This window comes from Diabrotica virgifera, chromosome 4, assembly GCF_917563875.1.
Source record: "Diabrotica virgifera virgifera chromosome 4, PGI_DIABVI_V3a".
Taxonomy (NCBI): domain Eukaryota; kingdom Metazoa; phylum Arthropoda; class Insecta; order Coleoptera; family Chrysomelidae; genus Diabrotica; species Diabrotica virgifera.
In genome coordinates this window covers 213,137,479-213,153,642 of record NC_065446.1, presented here as the reverse complement: position 1 = coordinate 213,153,642, position 16,164 = coordinate 213,137,479, and the positions used below count along the sequence as shown (strand labels likewise).

At 32.5% G+C, this 16,164-nt stretch overlaps 1 protein-coding gene across 1 annotated transcript in view; it reads left to right on the top strand.

Moving 5' to 3' along the window:
- The window catches only part of LOC114330545 (testicular acid phosphatase homolog), a 32,154-nt gene extending 16,305 nt beyond the window's left edge, over positions 1 to 15,849 (top strand). The window contains exons 3-4 of the mRNA XM_028279906.2: positions 4,604 to 5,150; positions 15,325 to 15,849. Of these exons, the coding sequence (XP_028135707.1) occupies positions 4,604 to 5,150; positions 15,325 to 15,776 (999 nt within the window). The 3' untranslated portion in view covers positions 15,777 to 15,849. The remainder of the gene's footprint in view (positions 1 to 4,603; positions 5,151 to 15,324) is intronic.
- The last annotated feature ends 315 nt before the right edge of the window (positions 15,850 to 16,164 follow it).

Here is a 16,164-nt window from a genome sequence, read left to right as displayed (position 1 = left end):
CTAAAAGTTATGTAAATGTTTGTGTTTCCTTCTACTTGAAAACGTAATAAAGAAAAAAAAAATGAGTTTAACCCTGCTCTCCCGTTCGAGTCAACTACACAAATGTACTATTCGGTTCAATATGACCCAACTATGGTTTACGCTCCTTAGTCGAAATAAAATAAGCTAATGGTGATAAATAAAACTTTATTAACAAGAAATTATGGTTAATTAAACAAAAATTATGTTGTTAATGTAAATTAAACCTTATTAACAAAAACAAAAGATATTTTTTCTTTCAAAAAAGCCTAGTAACAAATATCTACAAAAATTAAATTCAGTTTACAACTGGGACATTAATAAAAAGAATCTATTTTACAAATATGTTTGTGATATAATCCAACATAATAATTTGTCTTGTTATCGTTTTTACGGCAAGTTTACAGCGTGTTCTTTTAGCAGGCGGAGTTAGATTTGATAGACGGTTCACTAGTATTTCCATCTTGTCTACTTGTTCCTGCTCGTGTCCTCTTTGCCAGTTCGTAAGAGGCTTTAGTTATTGGTATATTTTTCTGGAAATGATGACTGGAGTCATTAGTTTTTTCCCAATTTCTCAAGAAAAATTCGCCGTTCTCCCAATTGATTGGTATTCCATTGGTTATTTATTGATGCCCATAACACGAACGCGTTGTAGGCAGAAATGTCCAGTAGATTATAAAAAACAGTCACTGGCCAGCGAGTTATCTCTTCTCACATGTATACGTGCCAACAAGCTAATCTAGAGTATCCACTGCTCTCCTATTGGAATTGTAATCTAAAATAATTTGGGGCTTTTTCGCCTATTTTTCGCTATTTTTGGGAATATTGTCAAATCTTGCATGAAGCAAAAAAGACGAGCTATGAACTTCTTTATTCGCGATTTTTGCTGAAAGCTCCGGTTTATTTTACTTATAATCCCCGGCATTGTATCTACTTTGTTTTAGAAGAAATTTTCCTAAATTTTACGATGTAAAAAAGTTATTAAACACGTAATATTGTGGTATTCCAAATCACTACTCAACTCACACATCACACGCATTTCTGTATAGATCTGCAATTTTAGAGCATAAGAAGTTTTTTTTGTTCATAATTACATAAACCCTAAAGTTTTGTGTCATATTTCGCTGGCTTGCTGGAATGTACCATTTGAAGGGAGAGCGGCCTCTAAAGGCAACTAGTTGATTATCGACGGTAACATTTTCATCAGGGTTAAAAGTTCTTTTTACATTTTCTACCCATATTTCATAAATTTCACGTATTGCCGCAAGTTTATCAAAACGTCTTCTATCCTGTCTAGTAGTTTTGTTATCAAAACGTATTACTTGCAAACTTTTTGTAAATATATCAAGCGACATTGTTGATCTAAATATAGTACGACCAGTTTCTTCATTCCATAAACTTTTAGTTGATTCACCATGGGACTTATAAACTCTAGCTAAAAATAAGACACCAATGTATGCTTGGAAACCAACTTTATTCATGTCTTTCCAGTTGGTTCCAAATACATCTGTCCGTCCATGTTGGTCATATTTATAATTTGGTTTGCCACATCGTCCAGCTATACTACAGTTTATTTTACAAGTTTTAGCTTGCAGAAACCTGTTTTTATTTACAGACGTATCCGACTGACACACAGATACTGCTAATATAGAATACTGCCAACTAAACACACATACACAGGTAATTTTTAACGGATTAAATACGCGGGTCACATTGACCCGAACGTACCCTAGGTAACAATTTCATTTTTATCAAAAAAATCAGGAAGTTGAATGTTTATCTCATATGCAATTGAAGGAACTCATATTAGGTAATAAAGTCACGAAACACCAAATCGTTACGCCGCGTAATAATTTGTAAAATAAGAAATAAATTATTTTTTGGGTCAAATAGACCCGAACAGGACAGCAGGGTTAATATTTTAATTTTATCTGCCTCTATTATAAAGGCAGTTCATAAATATCCACTGCGCGTCAAATTTAAGAAATTTTGCATTTTTTAATTTTTTTTATTTATATCAAATTAAATCATTTGTTTATTTAGTCACTTACTATTGTTGCATATTGCCCACATTATCATTCATCAACTAGCCTATATTTGTCCACTGCTGAACGTAGGCCTCCCGTAAAAATTTCCACCTATTTCTATCTTGAGCTTCTTGCATCCAATTTGTGGTGATGCGCTTGATATCATCCGTCCATCTAGTCGGTGGTCGTCCTCTGCTTCGATATGCCTCCTGCCTTGGTCGCCATTCCAGAATCTTTTGGTCCATCTGTCATCCGTCAGTCTGGCAACAAGTCCTGCCCAAGCCCATTTAGCCATGGCTATTCTTTCAACTGCCTCCGTGACTTCTGTTCTTCTTCTTATTTCTAGGTTTGGTACTTTATCTCTGATGGTAATACCTAACATTGATCTTTCCATAGCGCGTTGTGTAACTCTTATTTTATTTATTGTTCTTTTTGTCAGAGTTAGTGTTTCTGCACCATATGTAAGAACCGGCAGAACACACTGGTCAAAAACGTTTCTTTTTAAACAAACTGGAATATTAGACTTTAAAATGTTATTTAATCTACCGAAGGCAGCCCATGTGAGACCTATCCTTCTTTGTATTTCAGTTGTCTGGTTATCTCGGCCTAAGCAAATCTCATGCCCTAGATATTTGTAAGCTATTACTTGGTCGATGCTATGACTCTCAATCTGAATTTTATCGCTGACTACAAGGTTGGTCATAAATTTTGTCTTTGAGGTGTTAATTTTAAGACCAATTGTTTTTGACACTTTATAGAGCGCGTGCAGCATTTTTGTAGCTTTACCAACTCTATCAGATATTAAAACGATGTCATCGGCAAATCTTAGGTGGTTCAGATCCTCCCCGTTTATATTGATTCCCATATTATCCTCTCCTTCCATTTGCTTGAACATATATTCAAGAACAGCTGTAAACAATTTCGGGGAGATAGTATCACCCTGTCTAATTCCACGTTCTATTCTAAATTTCTTGGTATCTTCATGAAGTCGAACACAAGCTGTACCAGTTTCGTAGATACTTTTAATCAAGGCGATATATCGGTAGTCAATGTGGCAGTCCGCCAATGCTCGAAGCATTTTATGATAATCTATAGTATCGAACGCCTTTTCATAATCTACGAATATAAGAAAGATAGGCTTGTTATACTCTGTGCACTTTTCTATTAGCGTTTTTATAACTTGTAGATGATCGTTTGTTCCGTATCTGGAGCGGAACCCAGCCTGTTCACAAGGTTGGTAACTATCCAGTTTGTTCACAAGCCGTTTTGTTATTATCTTCATGAATAGTTTGTATGTATGGGAGAGCAAACTAATAGGTCTGTAGTTCTTCAGATCTGAAATTTGACCTTTTTTATGCATTATGGTTATTATTGCATTAAGCCACTGAGAGGGGGTTACGCCTCTTGTCAAACAAACATTGAACATCTTTTTCAACACATTTATTAACGTTTCTCCTCCTTTGATGTGTTCAATGACTATCCCATCTTCTCCATGTGATTTATTGTTTTTCATCTCCGAGAGAGCTGATTTTATTTCCTCTGTTGTGATATCTGGGATGTCTTCTGAGCCTACATTTTGAACTGTTGGTATTTGACTTTGATCAGGATCTGGAAGTTCTTCTCGCTTATACAATTCTGAGTAAAAATCTTGAGCAATTTTTAAAATATCTTCCTTATTTGTTGTTACTTCTCCTTTTTTATTTACAAGTTTACAAATATTTTTCGATCCTTCAGTCATTTGTCAGCGCATACCTTTAAACTCTTATTTTTATCAATGGCTTGAGTTATGTGTTCAGTGTTGTAATTTCTGACATCTTTTCGAATGGATTTTGTGATATATTTGTTTAACTGTCTAAGTGCTGCACAATTATCTGTGTATTTGTTTTTCAATTCTCTTCTTTTGTTTATAAGGTCTTTAGTAGCTTGAGTAAGTTTATCTATCTTGTTTTTTCTTTTTTCCTTATATTTGCTATGAGCGTTTCGAATCGCACTGTTTATTCGCATGCTTGTCATCTCTATATCTAATGCATTTTCATTTAGATGTTCTACTTCTTTCAGTTCTGAAGTTATGAGATTCTGATAAGCTGCACTATCTTCTATCGATTCCCATTTATTAGAATGCCTCTCTGTTATCATTGCTGTCCTCTCTTGTCTAATGTTGATCAATATTTTTCAACACATTATCATTAGTATCTAACAAATGGAAAATAAGGAAAAGGCAAGTGTTGCTTGTTCTAATAATGTTGCTAATACTATACTAACCAGACAATATTTGCTGTGTGCGGTATTGCTTGATCTTGCATCAGCAGAAAACCATTTCAAATAAACCCAGCATATGGCACCACATGATTTTTTAGGAACTCCTTTATTGTAGGTTATTCTTTAAATAATTTCATTGGATTTCGCTATTAAATGCATGCTCATATTGATCATTTAGTTCATTTTGACATTATATTGTCCGTCAGATAAGAGCAACGATTTTTGTAAAATATTAAAAACAATTGATTAATTATTGTAGTAATTCAGATTTAGATTAACTCTGTATTTTATATCTTTAGGAAGGAAAAAGAATGCATATGAAACTAGGTCAATATACAAGAAGTAGATACTCAAATTTCATCCCCAAAAAGTACGATCCATCCTTTTTTTATGCCCAAACCACAGATGTAGATCGTACGCATATGTCTGCTCAGAGTAATATTTACGGTTTATTTCCTATATCAACATCGGATCAGAAGTGGCAAAACAAAATAGATTGGCAACCCATACCCATTCACCCTCCTGATAGCGCCGTTTTATTTAGCTCTTTTTTCCCACCAAACTGTCCAGCATACACCAAAACATTAGCAGCTGTAATAGGTAGCCCAGAATTTACAAAGATCGACTCAGAAAATGCTGAACTATATAAATATTTAACGAATAATAGTGGAAGCAATGTCACGGACATAATGAGCTTATATGGTATATGGGATCCTTTAAAAGCAGAAAATTCTGCTGGATTAAGTTTACCAGCTTGGACTAAATCTGTATATCCCGAGCCTCTTCGAACAATGGCCGGAAAATTTTTTGAATTATTTACACACACGACCACAATGAAAAGACTATGTAAGTATTAGATTATTTTTATTTTTATTTTAGGCTTTAGGCCTGTAGGGGAGTGCATATAGATTTTCCCTTCGTAAAAAATCAAACAAGATAGAACTTTTTGTAATTTCAATAAGAAATATTTAATGAACAACATATCAAAAAGTTCTACTCGAGAACTCGGGTGCTTCAGTTTTTATTAAACAAATGAACTACGACATTAGATGTTTTTTTTAAATAACTCCGAAAATATAAACTTTAGAAAAAAACTGACTTAGCCATTGACAACTTCAGAAAATTTTACAAAAAAAAACCTTATATAAAGAATTTTCTAAAACTAAATCTGTATCTTCTATAATTTTTTATTTATAACGCTAAAGTCACCCTTCTCACAAATATTGGCGCACTCGCGCATTGTAAACTAGCGTACGGCGAAGTGCGCGGTTAAGTTATTTTAATGCAATTCTTTAACTAATGGATCAAATAAAATTTTACAAATTTAACATGAAAGAAAAGTAATTAGTCTATCTTTTGGTTACATATAATAAAAAGAAATAAAATGTATGGGCATAAAAGTACGGTCTGGGCGGAAATTGAGCCTTACATAAATTTTGTATAAAAATTATTTAAAAATGTGTAACTAATACAATGTTTCTTATAAAACTCTCAATTTTGCACAACTTACCTTTCAAGCATCTTACTAAATGATGTTTCAGTCAAAAAGTCTCAAAAATTTAATTCAAATGATATGACGTCTCAAAAAATGTAATTTTTGAAATCTTCGTAGTTTTATAGAATTACCACCATTTTAAGACGGTATTACTCAAGTTTGAACAGACCTATTACAGTTTTATAAGTGCCTTTTTAAAGCTTAGGGTGTAGTCTTTAAAATGCACTAAATTATTTTACTTTGGAAATGAAATAGACTAATTGTTTTTGAGAAAATTAAGAAAGATAACAAAAATGTAATACAAAAACCGAAAATTACCAGCTAAAAAAATGTTCATATAAAGTGATCAAAACTTTTTTCTGTAAAACCTAAAATACATTTAATAATAAATTTCATAATAAATGTTCAGCAAAAAAATTTTTTTTAGCTCTTATACAGTATGTCTGCGTAACTTGGAACCTATTGACAACTTTTTTATTATCAGTTTTACGAAAAAAAGTTATTCTTTATAAAATACTCTGCATCGCATATAATCCAAGATGCAATCATCAAATATTAAATTTAATGAATTAGATACGAGGTATGTCAAAAAATATGAATTTCACTAAAGAGTATATCGTTAAATTTCACAATATCGAAAATTGTTATTAAGAAAAATTGTTTGGAAGTAAAAAATTTGTTCAAGTGTTCAATTACATCCTTCTAATTAAAATATTGTGAATAATAAAGGCACTTAACTCTTAAGAAAAAATCGTATTTTTTACATACCTCGTATAAAATTAAAAAAGTTTAATATCTGATGGTTGTATCTAAGATTTTAGACCAGGGAGAGCATTTTATGAAGAATTACTTTTTTTCGTAAAAGTGATAATAAAATAGTTATCATAATAACTGTAATAAAATGATGGTGAGTATCCGTAATTTGAGAAAAAATTGAAAAAATTTTTTCGATTATAATAATGTAATTGTATATTTAAACATAGTTTTTAATTTCAAACAACTTTTCATAATAGCATTTTTTGATACTCTGGAATTTAAAGGTACTTTACTCTTCAACGAAATTCATATTTTTGACATAACTCGTATAAAATTGATAAAATTTGATATCTGATGGTTTAGTTTTAGATTTTTGACTATCCAGAGCATTTTATGAAGAATAACTTTTTTTCGTGAAATTGATAATAAAAAAGTTTTCCATGTGGTTCCTAGCTACGCAGACATACTGTATAAGAGCTTATGTATAAGAATTCTCAAATTGCAATGCCATATTCGGATTCAGCATAATCAAAAACAAAATAGAAACATATTTGATTAAAGTAAAATGATGAATTTAACGATATTTTTAAAATTATTAATACAAAACAATTGTTATTGTTTAAACAATTAATAAACAATTGGCGGCCAAATCCCCAACTAGAACTTTTTACTTTAACATGTATATAAACTAACAAAAAATGTTTTAGGAAAATATAATCTTGTTTGAATTTTTCCGAAACAATACATGTTTTCGTTCTAATTGCACTCCCCCACTGTTGTTTTCGGATCTTAACAATGAATTTGTATTTTTAAATTCAATATCAGGTATTTCGTTACCTTTTTATCAACCTTCCTGATGTCTGGTGGTTTAAATCTCTTTTTAGCCGGCCCAGTTTTTCGCTATAATTAAGTAGGATGTTTCTCGAGGGCTGAGAACCATAGGGTTCCAAGCGAAATTCACAAAATTTTTCAGGAAACGAACTTCAAAGTTTGCTGGCAAATAAAACGGTTCTGACAAAATGATACTTTGTCAGATATGTTATATATTATTGCTTAGGGATTTGGTAATACAGTAATTCTTAAAACAATGCAAATTTCATGGTTTTTTCAAAATGATACATTTGTACTTGGAACCTTATGGCACTGTAACTGCTGTACTTGGAACTTTGTGGCATCGTATGACATATTATATCATCATTGTATACTTTATTGCCTTTGTAGCACTAATAACAATAATAGCCTATACCATGATGTTGGAAGAATTTTTAAAACAAAGGAAGAAGAACGTTAACAAAGAGTAGAAAATTAACTTTTATTTATAAACTGCTTCATTTCAGAAATCAAACATTTCATGTAATTTTGATATTCCAGTGGCATCCATTTATACGCAAACTCAATATGCTCAAGCTTTTTCTCAGTCATAAATTTTGGTTTTGTGTTGGAGCTACTACAAAGTCCGCAGAAATATTATCTATGGGAACCACTCTTTGTTTCTTCCCTGTACTTATCATATTGTCGATATTATCGACCACCTGGTATGCACGAATGATCAGGTATGGAGTATTTTATAGTTACCATTTGGATATTAGGATGTTTGTTCAGAAAGTCAGTGACTGCTACTGAAATCAGGGAGTTGCTGTTCTGACGAACACAACTATCACTCCATGTGATTGTCTCATTTATTTCTGGATGTTTTAAATCTACTTTTTTTAAAATTTGTATTAGGGCACTAGACAAATCATTGACTGATCTCCCACATAATGGTTCTGTCCATACTGCACAGTAACCTTCTGAATCAACAGTGAGCTGTGACACTGAACTGTGAGCTGTCAGATTGTATACATTTAATTTCTTTGTAAAACAGCACAGAGACTTCAGATTTAGCTAAATTTGTGACATTTTTCAGATCAAAACATATAATGGCACAGTTTGATTCCTGTTGTTTTTGTCACTTTCACGTTCTTGGCGCATTATCAATTTCTTTGTAATGTGGGAATGATATGTCTGTTCCTCTTTTGCATGCACCCTCTTCTCTTTTTTGGCCAATCTATTCTCTTCGCAGACGTCACACCTATCCTTTTTCGGTTGCACGAACGCTAGATTATGCTCAAAAAGAAAAATGTGCCTACACAACAACAGCGTTTGTGGAGGTATATTATTGCATTGAACATTTTAATGTACAAATCATACATTTTTTGTACGTTAAGTGTTGGGTCTAGATATCTTTTTTTTTTTAATTTTTCCTGCAATAATGTGTCTCTACATTATGGAAAAGATTGTATATGTTCTGTTATTAGTTCCTTTTATTTGCTTGAAATGCCATGTTTTGTCCCTTTCCCTCTTTTATCAGTGTGGTATGCCTAAATAACTCTTATGTAAAGGCACAGTACATATGATTTCTTCGCATATTTAAGACATATATTTAACATATTTAAGAAAAGTGGCAATTTTCTGGTAGATATTCAAAACAGTAGCTACAATAATCCGACCAAGATTCATTTTCGGACACAAAGGACACATTGCAAAACAAGAAAATAATAAATTTTAACTGATAAAACTGACATTTAACTTTCAACAATACTCTCACTGTAGTACATGCAACTCTACGGTTCTAATTTTAAAAGCATTTCGTGTACTTGGAACTAGATTTCACTGTGGACTGTGGCGCTATCTTTCAACGAATGGCAGAACTTTTATTACCATTCTATGCAGAATTCAAAGAACAATAGATTTCTGTTAAAAACAAGTTTTGTACAAACTGTCGCTTGGAACCCTATGGTTCTCAGCCCTTGACTGTGTCGCATACAGTAGGATGCTAGTTTAGACTAGGGCATTTAGCATAAAATAAATATATTTTTAAATACACCATCTAGAGAATTGCAACTTTTGGCATTGTGTTCAGAATGATGCCAGGAAAAAATTCTACTATAGAAATCTATACTATTGTATTTCAAACTTTATAAAATGCATCTAAAGGTGCAGAAACATGTCAAAATAAGTACAGTACAACCTGTCATATCCGGACCTGTCATATCCGGACCTTCCCATATCCGGACGGTTCTGCGCCGTCCAGATCTACCGAAATCTACCGAGAAGGGCAGTCCTGCTGTTGGACAGCGCACTAAAAGAAGAACTAAAAGATGGCGAAATAATGTATTATAGAATCTATAAAACGTGTCTATCGACGAAAGTTATTGACGGCGTTGATTACTGGAATGTATGAAGGAGAAAACGTTTCAGAGACTGTAAAAGAAGTAGTGGTCTTGATATACGGATTTTTTCATATCCGGATCGGTCTGTCGCCACATTGATCCGGATATGGCAGCTTTTACTGTATATTAAGCGCTAGATTTTGTTACTCGGGAGTTTCTGGGATCGCTGAAGATGAATATGCTAGCAGAACCGACCACCAGAGCACCTCGTGCCCACGTTCACTGCTAAGGCACGTTATTTGAAGTTTCGAGAATTTTCGGCACTTAATTGATACAAACAGATTACGCGAGAATTTTTGGGGTGGCTGAACAAGAATATGGCATTATGACCGACCACCAGTGCACCTGGTGCCCAAAAACCCTCCAACCTCTGAAAAATAACATGCCTGAGCATTGACCTGGGGCACCTGATGATCCGGGATTCGGTTCTGATCGAGTATTTTTATCCACCGACCCCAAAAACCGCCTAGTAATCTATTTGCATCCATTCAAGGCCAAAAACCTTCGACACTCCAGAAGATGACCTGCCTTAGCAGTGACCGTGGGCACTATGTGCTCTGGGGGTCAGTTATGACGGCGTATTCGTGTTCGGCAACCTCAAAAACTCTTCCTGTAATATGTTTGCATAAATTTAGTGGCGAAATCCCTCGAAAATCTAGAAGATATCGTGACCCTAGTCACCAGCTGCTACGGGGTGCTACGGGTGTCTTACATATAATAAAGGCAATACCAAAAACCCCCTAGTAACAAAATCTTCCCCTTACTATGCTTAGTTTGAAATTTTTTTGCACATTTTTCTATAGTAGACTTTTTTCCTGACATCCTGAACAGAATGCAAAAAAGTGCAAGTCTCTAGGTGTTGTATTTAAAAATCGATTTATTCCGGTGTTTTTAATGCTAAATGCTCTAGTCTAGTTCCATTCCCATGGTTTCTGTTTTCCGCATTGTGTACTATTCTGGATTTTATATTGATGTGCGACTATTTGGTCATCTATATCTTTAAACCTCTTCCAAGCACTTGATGTCACTGCTAATATTTCTGGGGTTTTAACTATTCGTTTTATTCTTTTGTCGCTGCTTTAGCATGTGTTAAACACATTATGATCTATTTTATATCTTTATTTTTCCATATAACCGATCTCATAATATACCTTTATATAAGCTGCTTTATTGGCTTGTTGTCTAACATGCTTTTTAAAGTCTCAGTAGCTACATCCCAGATATGAATTTTCAAAACTTGTTTTCTTTTTCAGTATTCAGTTACCTTTAGGTATATTCTCATGCCATTCTTTGTATATTTCTGTTTCAGTCCTCAAAAATCTGAGGTCATCTTGGTCTTGTGTCGTCAGCAAAACTTAGGGTACCTATATAGTTATTCATTTCTTACTGGTATGCCCATTCCTTTGCATTTTCTTTTCCATTGTCTCAAGTCTTTTTCCAGGAATATTTTAAATACGGTAGGAGCCGTAAAGCAGCCCTATAGCAGTCTCTTTGTCGTCTTAAATCGACTGCATCTATTGAACGTTTTGATAACTACTTTGTTATTCTTGTAGTGTTTTTACTGCTTTTATTAATATTTGTGGAACTTCGATCTCTCCCATTGCTTCCCATAGATTGGTTATATGTATCGAGTCATACGCCTTCATAAGATCTACATAAGCCAGATGGACGGATCTATTTTGTCTTTTATCATTTGTTGTTGTTTACTGCTACTGTAATTATTTCTTTTTTTTTTCGCATAATGACTATCTGATTAGTAGATTTTTTGTCTATAATACTTTTCTTATCTCTTTTTGATACTCATTTTTGACTTTTTGAAGTTATATTTCTTTAGGCGCGATTGAGATTGAGGGTGAATTTATATTGATCTGCGCGCATGCGCACACCAACAGTTTGGTATTAGTCTTTATACGGGCTCTGATTGGGTGTTGAAATGATCTGTCAATAATTGTTCAATATGGAGGTTATCGGTAAACAAAAATGTTGTATAATATATTAGTTTTTATTGTTATGAGGACAGAAATAAAATCAAATTTATAATTATAGTGACTTTTTAAATAGTTTTGAAAAGCCACAGGTGCGTAATTCTAAATGTTTAAGTTGTATTCCAATAAAAATTATCTTTATACCTATTTGGAAAATGTAAAAAAAATAATGTACTTACCTAGTACTTGCTATGCTATACCCCTAGGAGGCAATGCTTTAATTTACATAATCTGATTACGGACAAACTACAAATTTTCATCTAATGTATCGTTTTTACTCTATATATTGTTGTATTTTAATTCGACAAAAATCAAACTACTAAAAATTCATATAAACAAAATGTCAGAAGTTGTTCAGTTTGTGTATATTCCCACATGACGTATACGCGAAGGTGGTGCAGTTTGAAATCGGTTCGACTCTCGTACGGTGGGATACACGGGAAGTAGGTTCAAGCCCAATGCAAGTTATATCATTTTTTTATAGATTTTATGATTCTAAGTATATTATTATATAATTTTTTTCAGAAAATACGTATTTAATTAAAATTTTTGGCAACAATTATTGTTCAGAAATCATTTGTGGCAGTTTTCAATGTGTTTGTGTGTGTTTTATTCTTTTATTTTTTTAATTTTTGGTATTGTTTTAATAAAAATTTTTGGAAAGTAGTAGAGAAACTGTTTAAAGTATATTGATTTCGTTGAAATCATATAATAGAAGTATAACTTCTTACGTGCGTACAAAGTACACACATTCTTTTTTTTTTCGTTACGAAGTACTCATAATATAAAATTTCTTCCTTTGAATTTTACTTATGACTTTATTTCTTTTTGTTGTAATATTCTTGTCTTGAGTTTTACTCAAAAATGATCTGAATTATATAGAGTGTGCACTTCTTGTTTCTTTAAATAAGCACATTTAATGTCATTTTACCATCCAGGGACGTCAAAGTTTATATTTTTATATCTCTTTTCTTTTCAATTGGGTACTTCTGACCACCATTCAATTTCCCACTTCAAATCCTATTAGCCATTGTTCATCTTTACCTGTTTCATGATGTTTACTGCATTTACCTTTTATTAACTTGTGTATAGACTTACCCAGTTTTGCATTACAGACTTTTGCATTACTACAGTAATATTTCGAATCCTTTGTCTAATTACCTACTTATAATGCACCCCCTTTTCCTCATCTTCTTTTTCTTTTGAAGAGGTGTATATGTTTGTCTTCTCCTTCCTACTTTATAAATAGGCTCAATGCCTGTTTTACTTCGGTTTTTAGCCTCAATTGACATTGTCTGACCATCTCTTCCTCGGTCGTCCCAATGATATTACATTTGGCGGTTTTTCTCTTGCTATTCGTACTATTCTATTTTCTGTCATTCTTTCTATCTGTTGATTCCATTCTATTTTTCTTCTTTTGGTCCACATGTTTATTTCTTCTATACCACATATCGCTCGTATTTCCTCACTTCTTACTCTGTCTCTTAGAGTTTGGTTTGATGGTTTGAGAATATATGTAATCGTTCAGTTATTCGGATTATAAGTCGAATGCGCTGTAATCATGCCTTATTTCCCGTGTATAAATGCAAAATAGGTTTGTTAGATAATAATAAATGTCTGTGTGATGAAATTGCCGATTTACAACATATTATTTTAGAATGTCCTTTAAAAAAATTAGAAATTGACAAGCTTTATCAAAATTTAATATCTTACAATATGAAATTTCCAATAAATTTTTCAAATATATTGACATTAGAGGATAATAGTATTTATAATATTATATATCAGTATGTAAAATCTACTAACATTACATTGTAAGCAGTATTGCGACAGACAAAAAAATTTTTCATTGTAAGCCTAAACCGAAAAAATAATTAAAAAAATAAGAAATAAAAAGCAAAAAAACAACTAAAAAATAAAAAAATTATAATAATAATATAAAAAAACAAAACAATAAACAAAATATACATAAATCCTAACAAAACGAAAAGAAATAAAAAAAAACAAAATAAAACCAAAAAAAAACAAAAAAAAATACATAAATAAATAATAATAAAAATATGCAAACAAAATTATTAGGCATTTACTAACATACCATTATTGTATTGTATACAAATTATTGTTACTCAATATACCACGTATATAAATGTAAGTATAAGTAGGCAATGGTTGATAAAACTATAAGAAAACATGACTGGCCTTTTGGCTACGCCAGTGCCATTAACTTAGTTAAAAAACAAAAAGAGTTTGGTTTGTTATTTTTCGTAAGACTTTCATTTCTGCTGTTTCCAGCAGTGTGTGTGTTTTTGGCGTATCTGCTCTTGTTTGCTCCGCATACGTCATTATCGGTCTTATTGTTGATTTATATATCCTGGTTTTCGTTTCCATTGTAAGGTATTTGTTTCTCCAGATTGTGTTTTTGAGACATCCTGCTGCTCTGTTGGCCATGTTCACTTGTTTTTGTACTTCTTCTTCCACTTTTTTGTAGCTTGACACTTTTATTCCCAAGTATTCTGTTTCCATCACTTGTTTAATTATTTTGTTATTTACGACCAATTTACATCGTCTCGGTTCCGCTGATACCGCTATCGATTTAGTTTTCTCTGCTGAGATCACCAAGTTGTATATGAGAGCCGTGTCTTCGAATTCTTTAATTAATCTTTGTAGGTCATCTTCATTTTCGGCTGTTATTATGGCGTCGTCGGCGTAGCAGATTATCTTTATTTCCTTTTCTCCCATTCTATATCCTCTTCTTTTTTAACTTTCTTTATGATTTCATCCATTATCAGATTAAATATTAATGGGCTCAGCGAATCTCCTTGTCTAATGCCAGTTTCGCATTTGATAGGGTGCGATAGATTTCCCTTACATCTTACCATAGCTATGTTATCTATATATTCTCAATGCTTTTTAATAAATCCATTGATGTTCCCTTTTCATATAATAAATATATCGCGTCCCGAATTCTTACTCTATCAAACGCTTTCTTCAAATCTACCAGGCACATATATGCTGATTTGTTGTATTCCAGTGACTTTTCTTTTATTTGTCTTATTACAAAAACTGCATCCGTGAATGATCTTCCTGTCCGAAATCTTTACTGTTCCTCTTGCAGAGTTATACGTTCGTTTATTTTTGTCGCTATAATTCTTGTTGTCAATTTGAGTGTTGATTGTATTTAAAAGATTAATTGCTCGACAATTATTTGGGTTTCTTATCTCCTTTATTGAAGAACATCAGCATGGTCTCTCTCCCCATTCATCTGGTATTCTGTTCGTCGTGATTATTTTATGAATAAGAAGTTGCGGTTGTTGTACAAGGTGATCACCTCCATATTTTAAGAGTTCATTTGGTATTTGATCTTCCCCTGGTGACTTTCCATTTTTAATTTGTTTATGTTTATGATTTTTATATTGAGATCCTTTCGTTATGTCATTAGATAGTGTTTCTGTGTATTGACTTATATTTCCATTTTGTTTAGAACCGATAAAATGTTGATTTGTCGCTTAAATTAGTATTGTTGAAGTAAGAGCTATTTTGCCATTATTCTTATTCCCTTTATTCATTTTTAGGTATTGGACCATTTATGAATGAAGTTGTGACCTACTTGGAATCAATGGCAGCTGATTCCAGCTCGTCCTATAAGTACAAAATGTACAGCGCACACGACACCAATATGGCAGCAATTTTGAATGCATTTGGTGCTTTTAGTCCCAGTTTTCCTCCAGCATTTGCATCCACAATTTATATAGAACTGCATAAAGAAAACTGGCAAAACGTAGTTAAAGTGTTTAACAAAGACGGAGATACTCTCAAACAGATCAGCGTTAACGGATGTGACTTAAGCTGTCCATTATCTAGCTTTAGGCAAGCTTTAAGTGATATTATTGTTGATGTTGATACCAGGGATGCGGAATGCAGTAGTACAGAAGAGACTAAAGTTTTATTAGGAAGTTCAGGCACAACTGGTAATAAATATTCTGCAGCAGAACTTGAAGAAAAATTTGCAGGTGTTATGACCTAAATTTATGTTATTCAGTTTAACTAAAAAGTCTGTAAAATCGATTATAAAACTAATAAACTTGATATAAGACTTACATGACATGTGTTGAATTATTTCTCCTTTAAACCAAATACCATTTTTGAAGTTATACTGCTTTAGGCGCGATATGAGGGTGAATTCTAATAGGATTAAAACCTTTGATCCCGGCGCAGTCGCATTACAACTTTGTTCTGATTGGATGTACAAATGACATGACAAAAATTATCAAATATGGCAAAACAAAAAAGTTTATAATTGTAGTGATTTTTAAATAGTTTTTAAAACAACAGGTACGTAATAATTGTGAATGTATCATAGGTACCTACCAAAATACATAGTATGTAATATCATTTGAACCTACCAAAATACA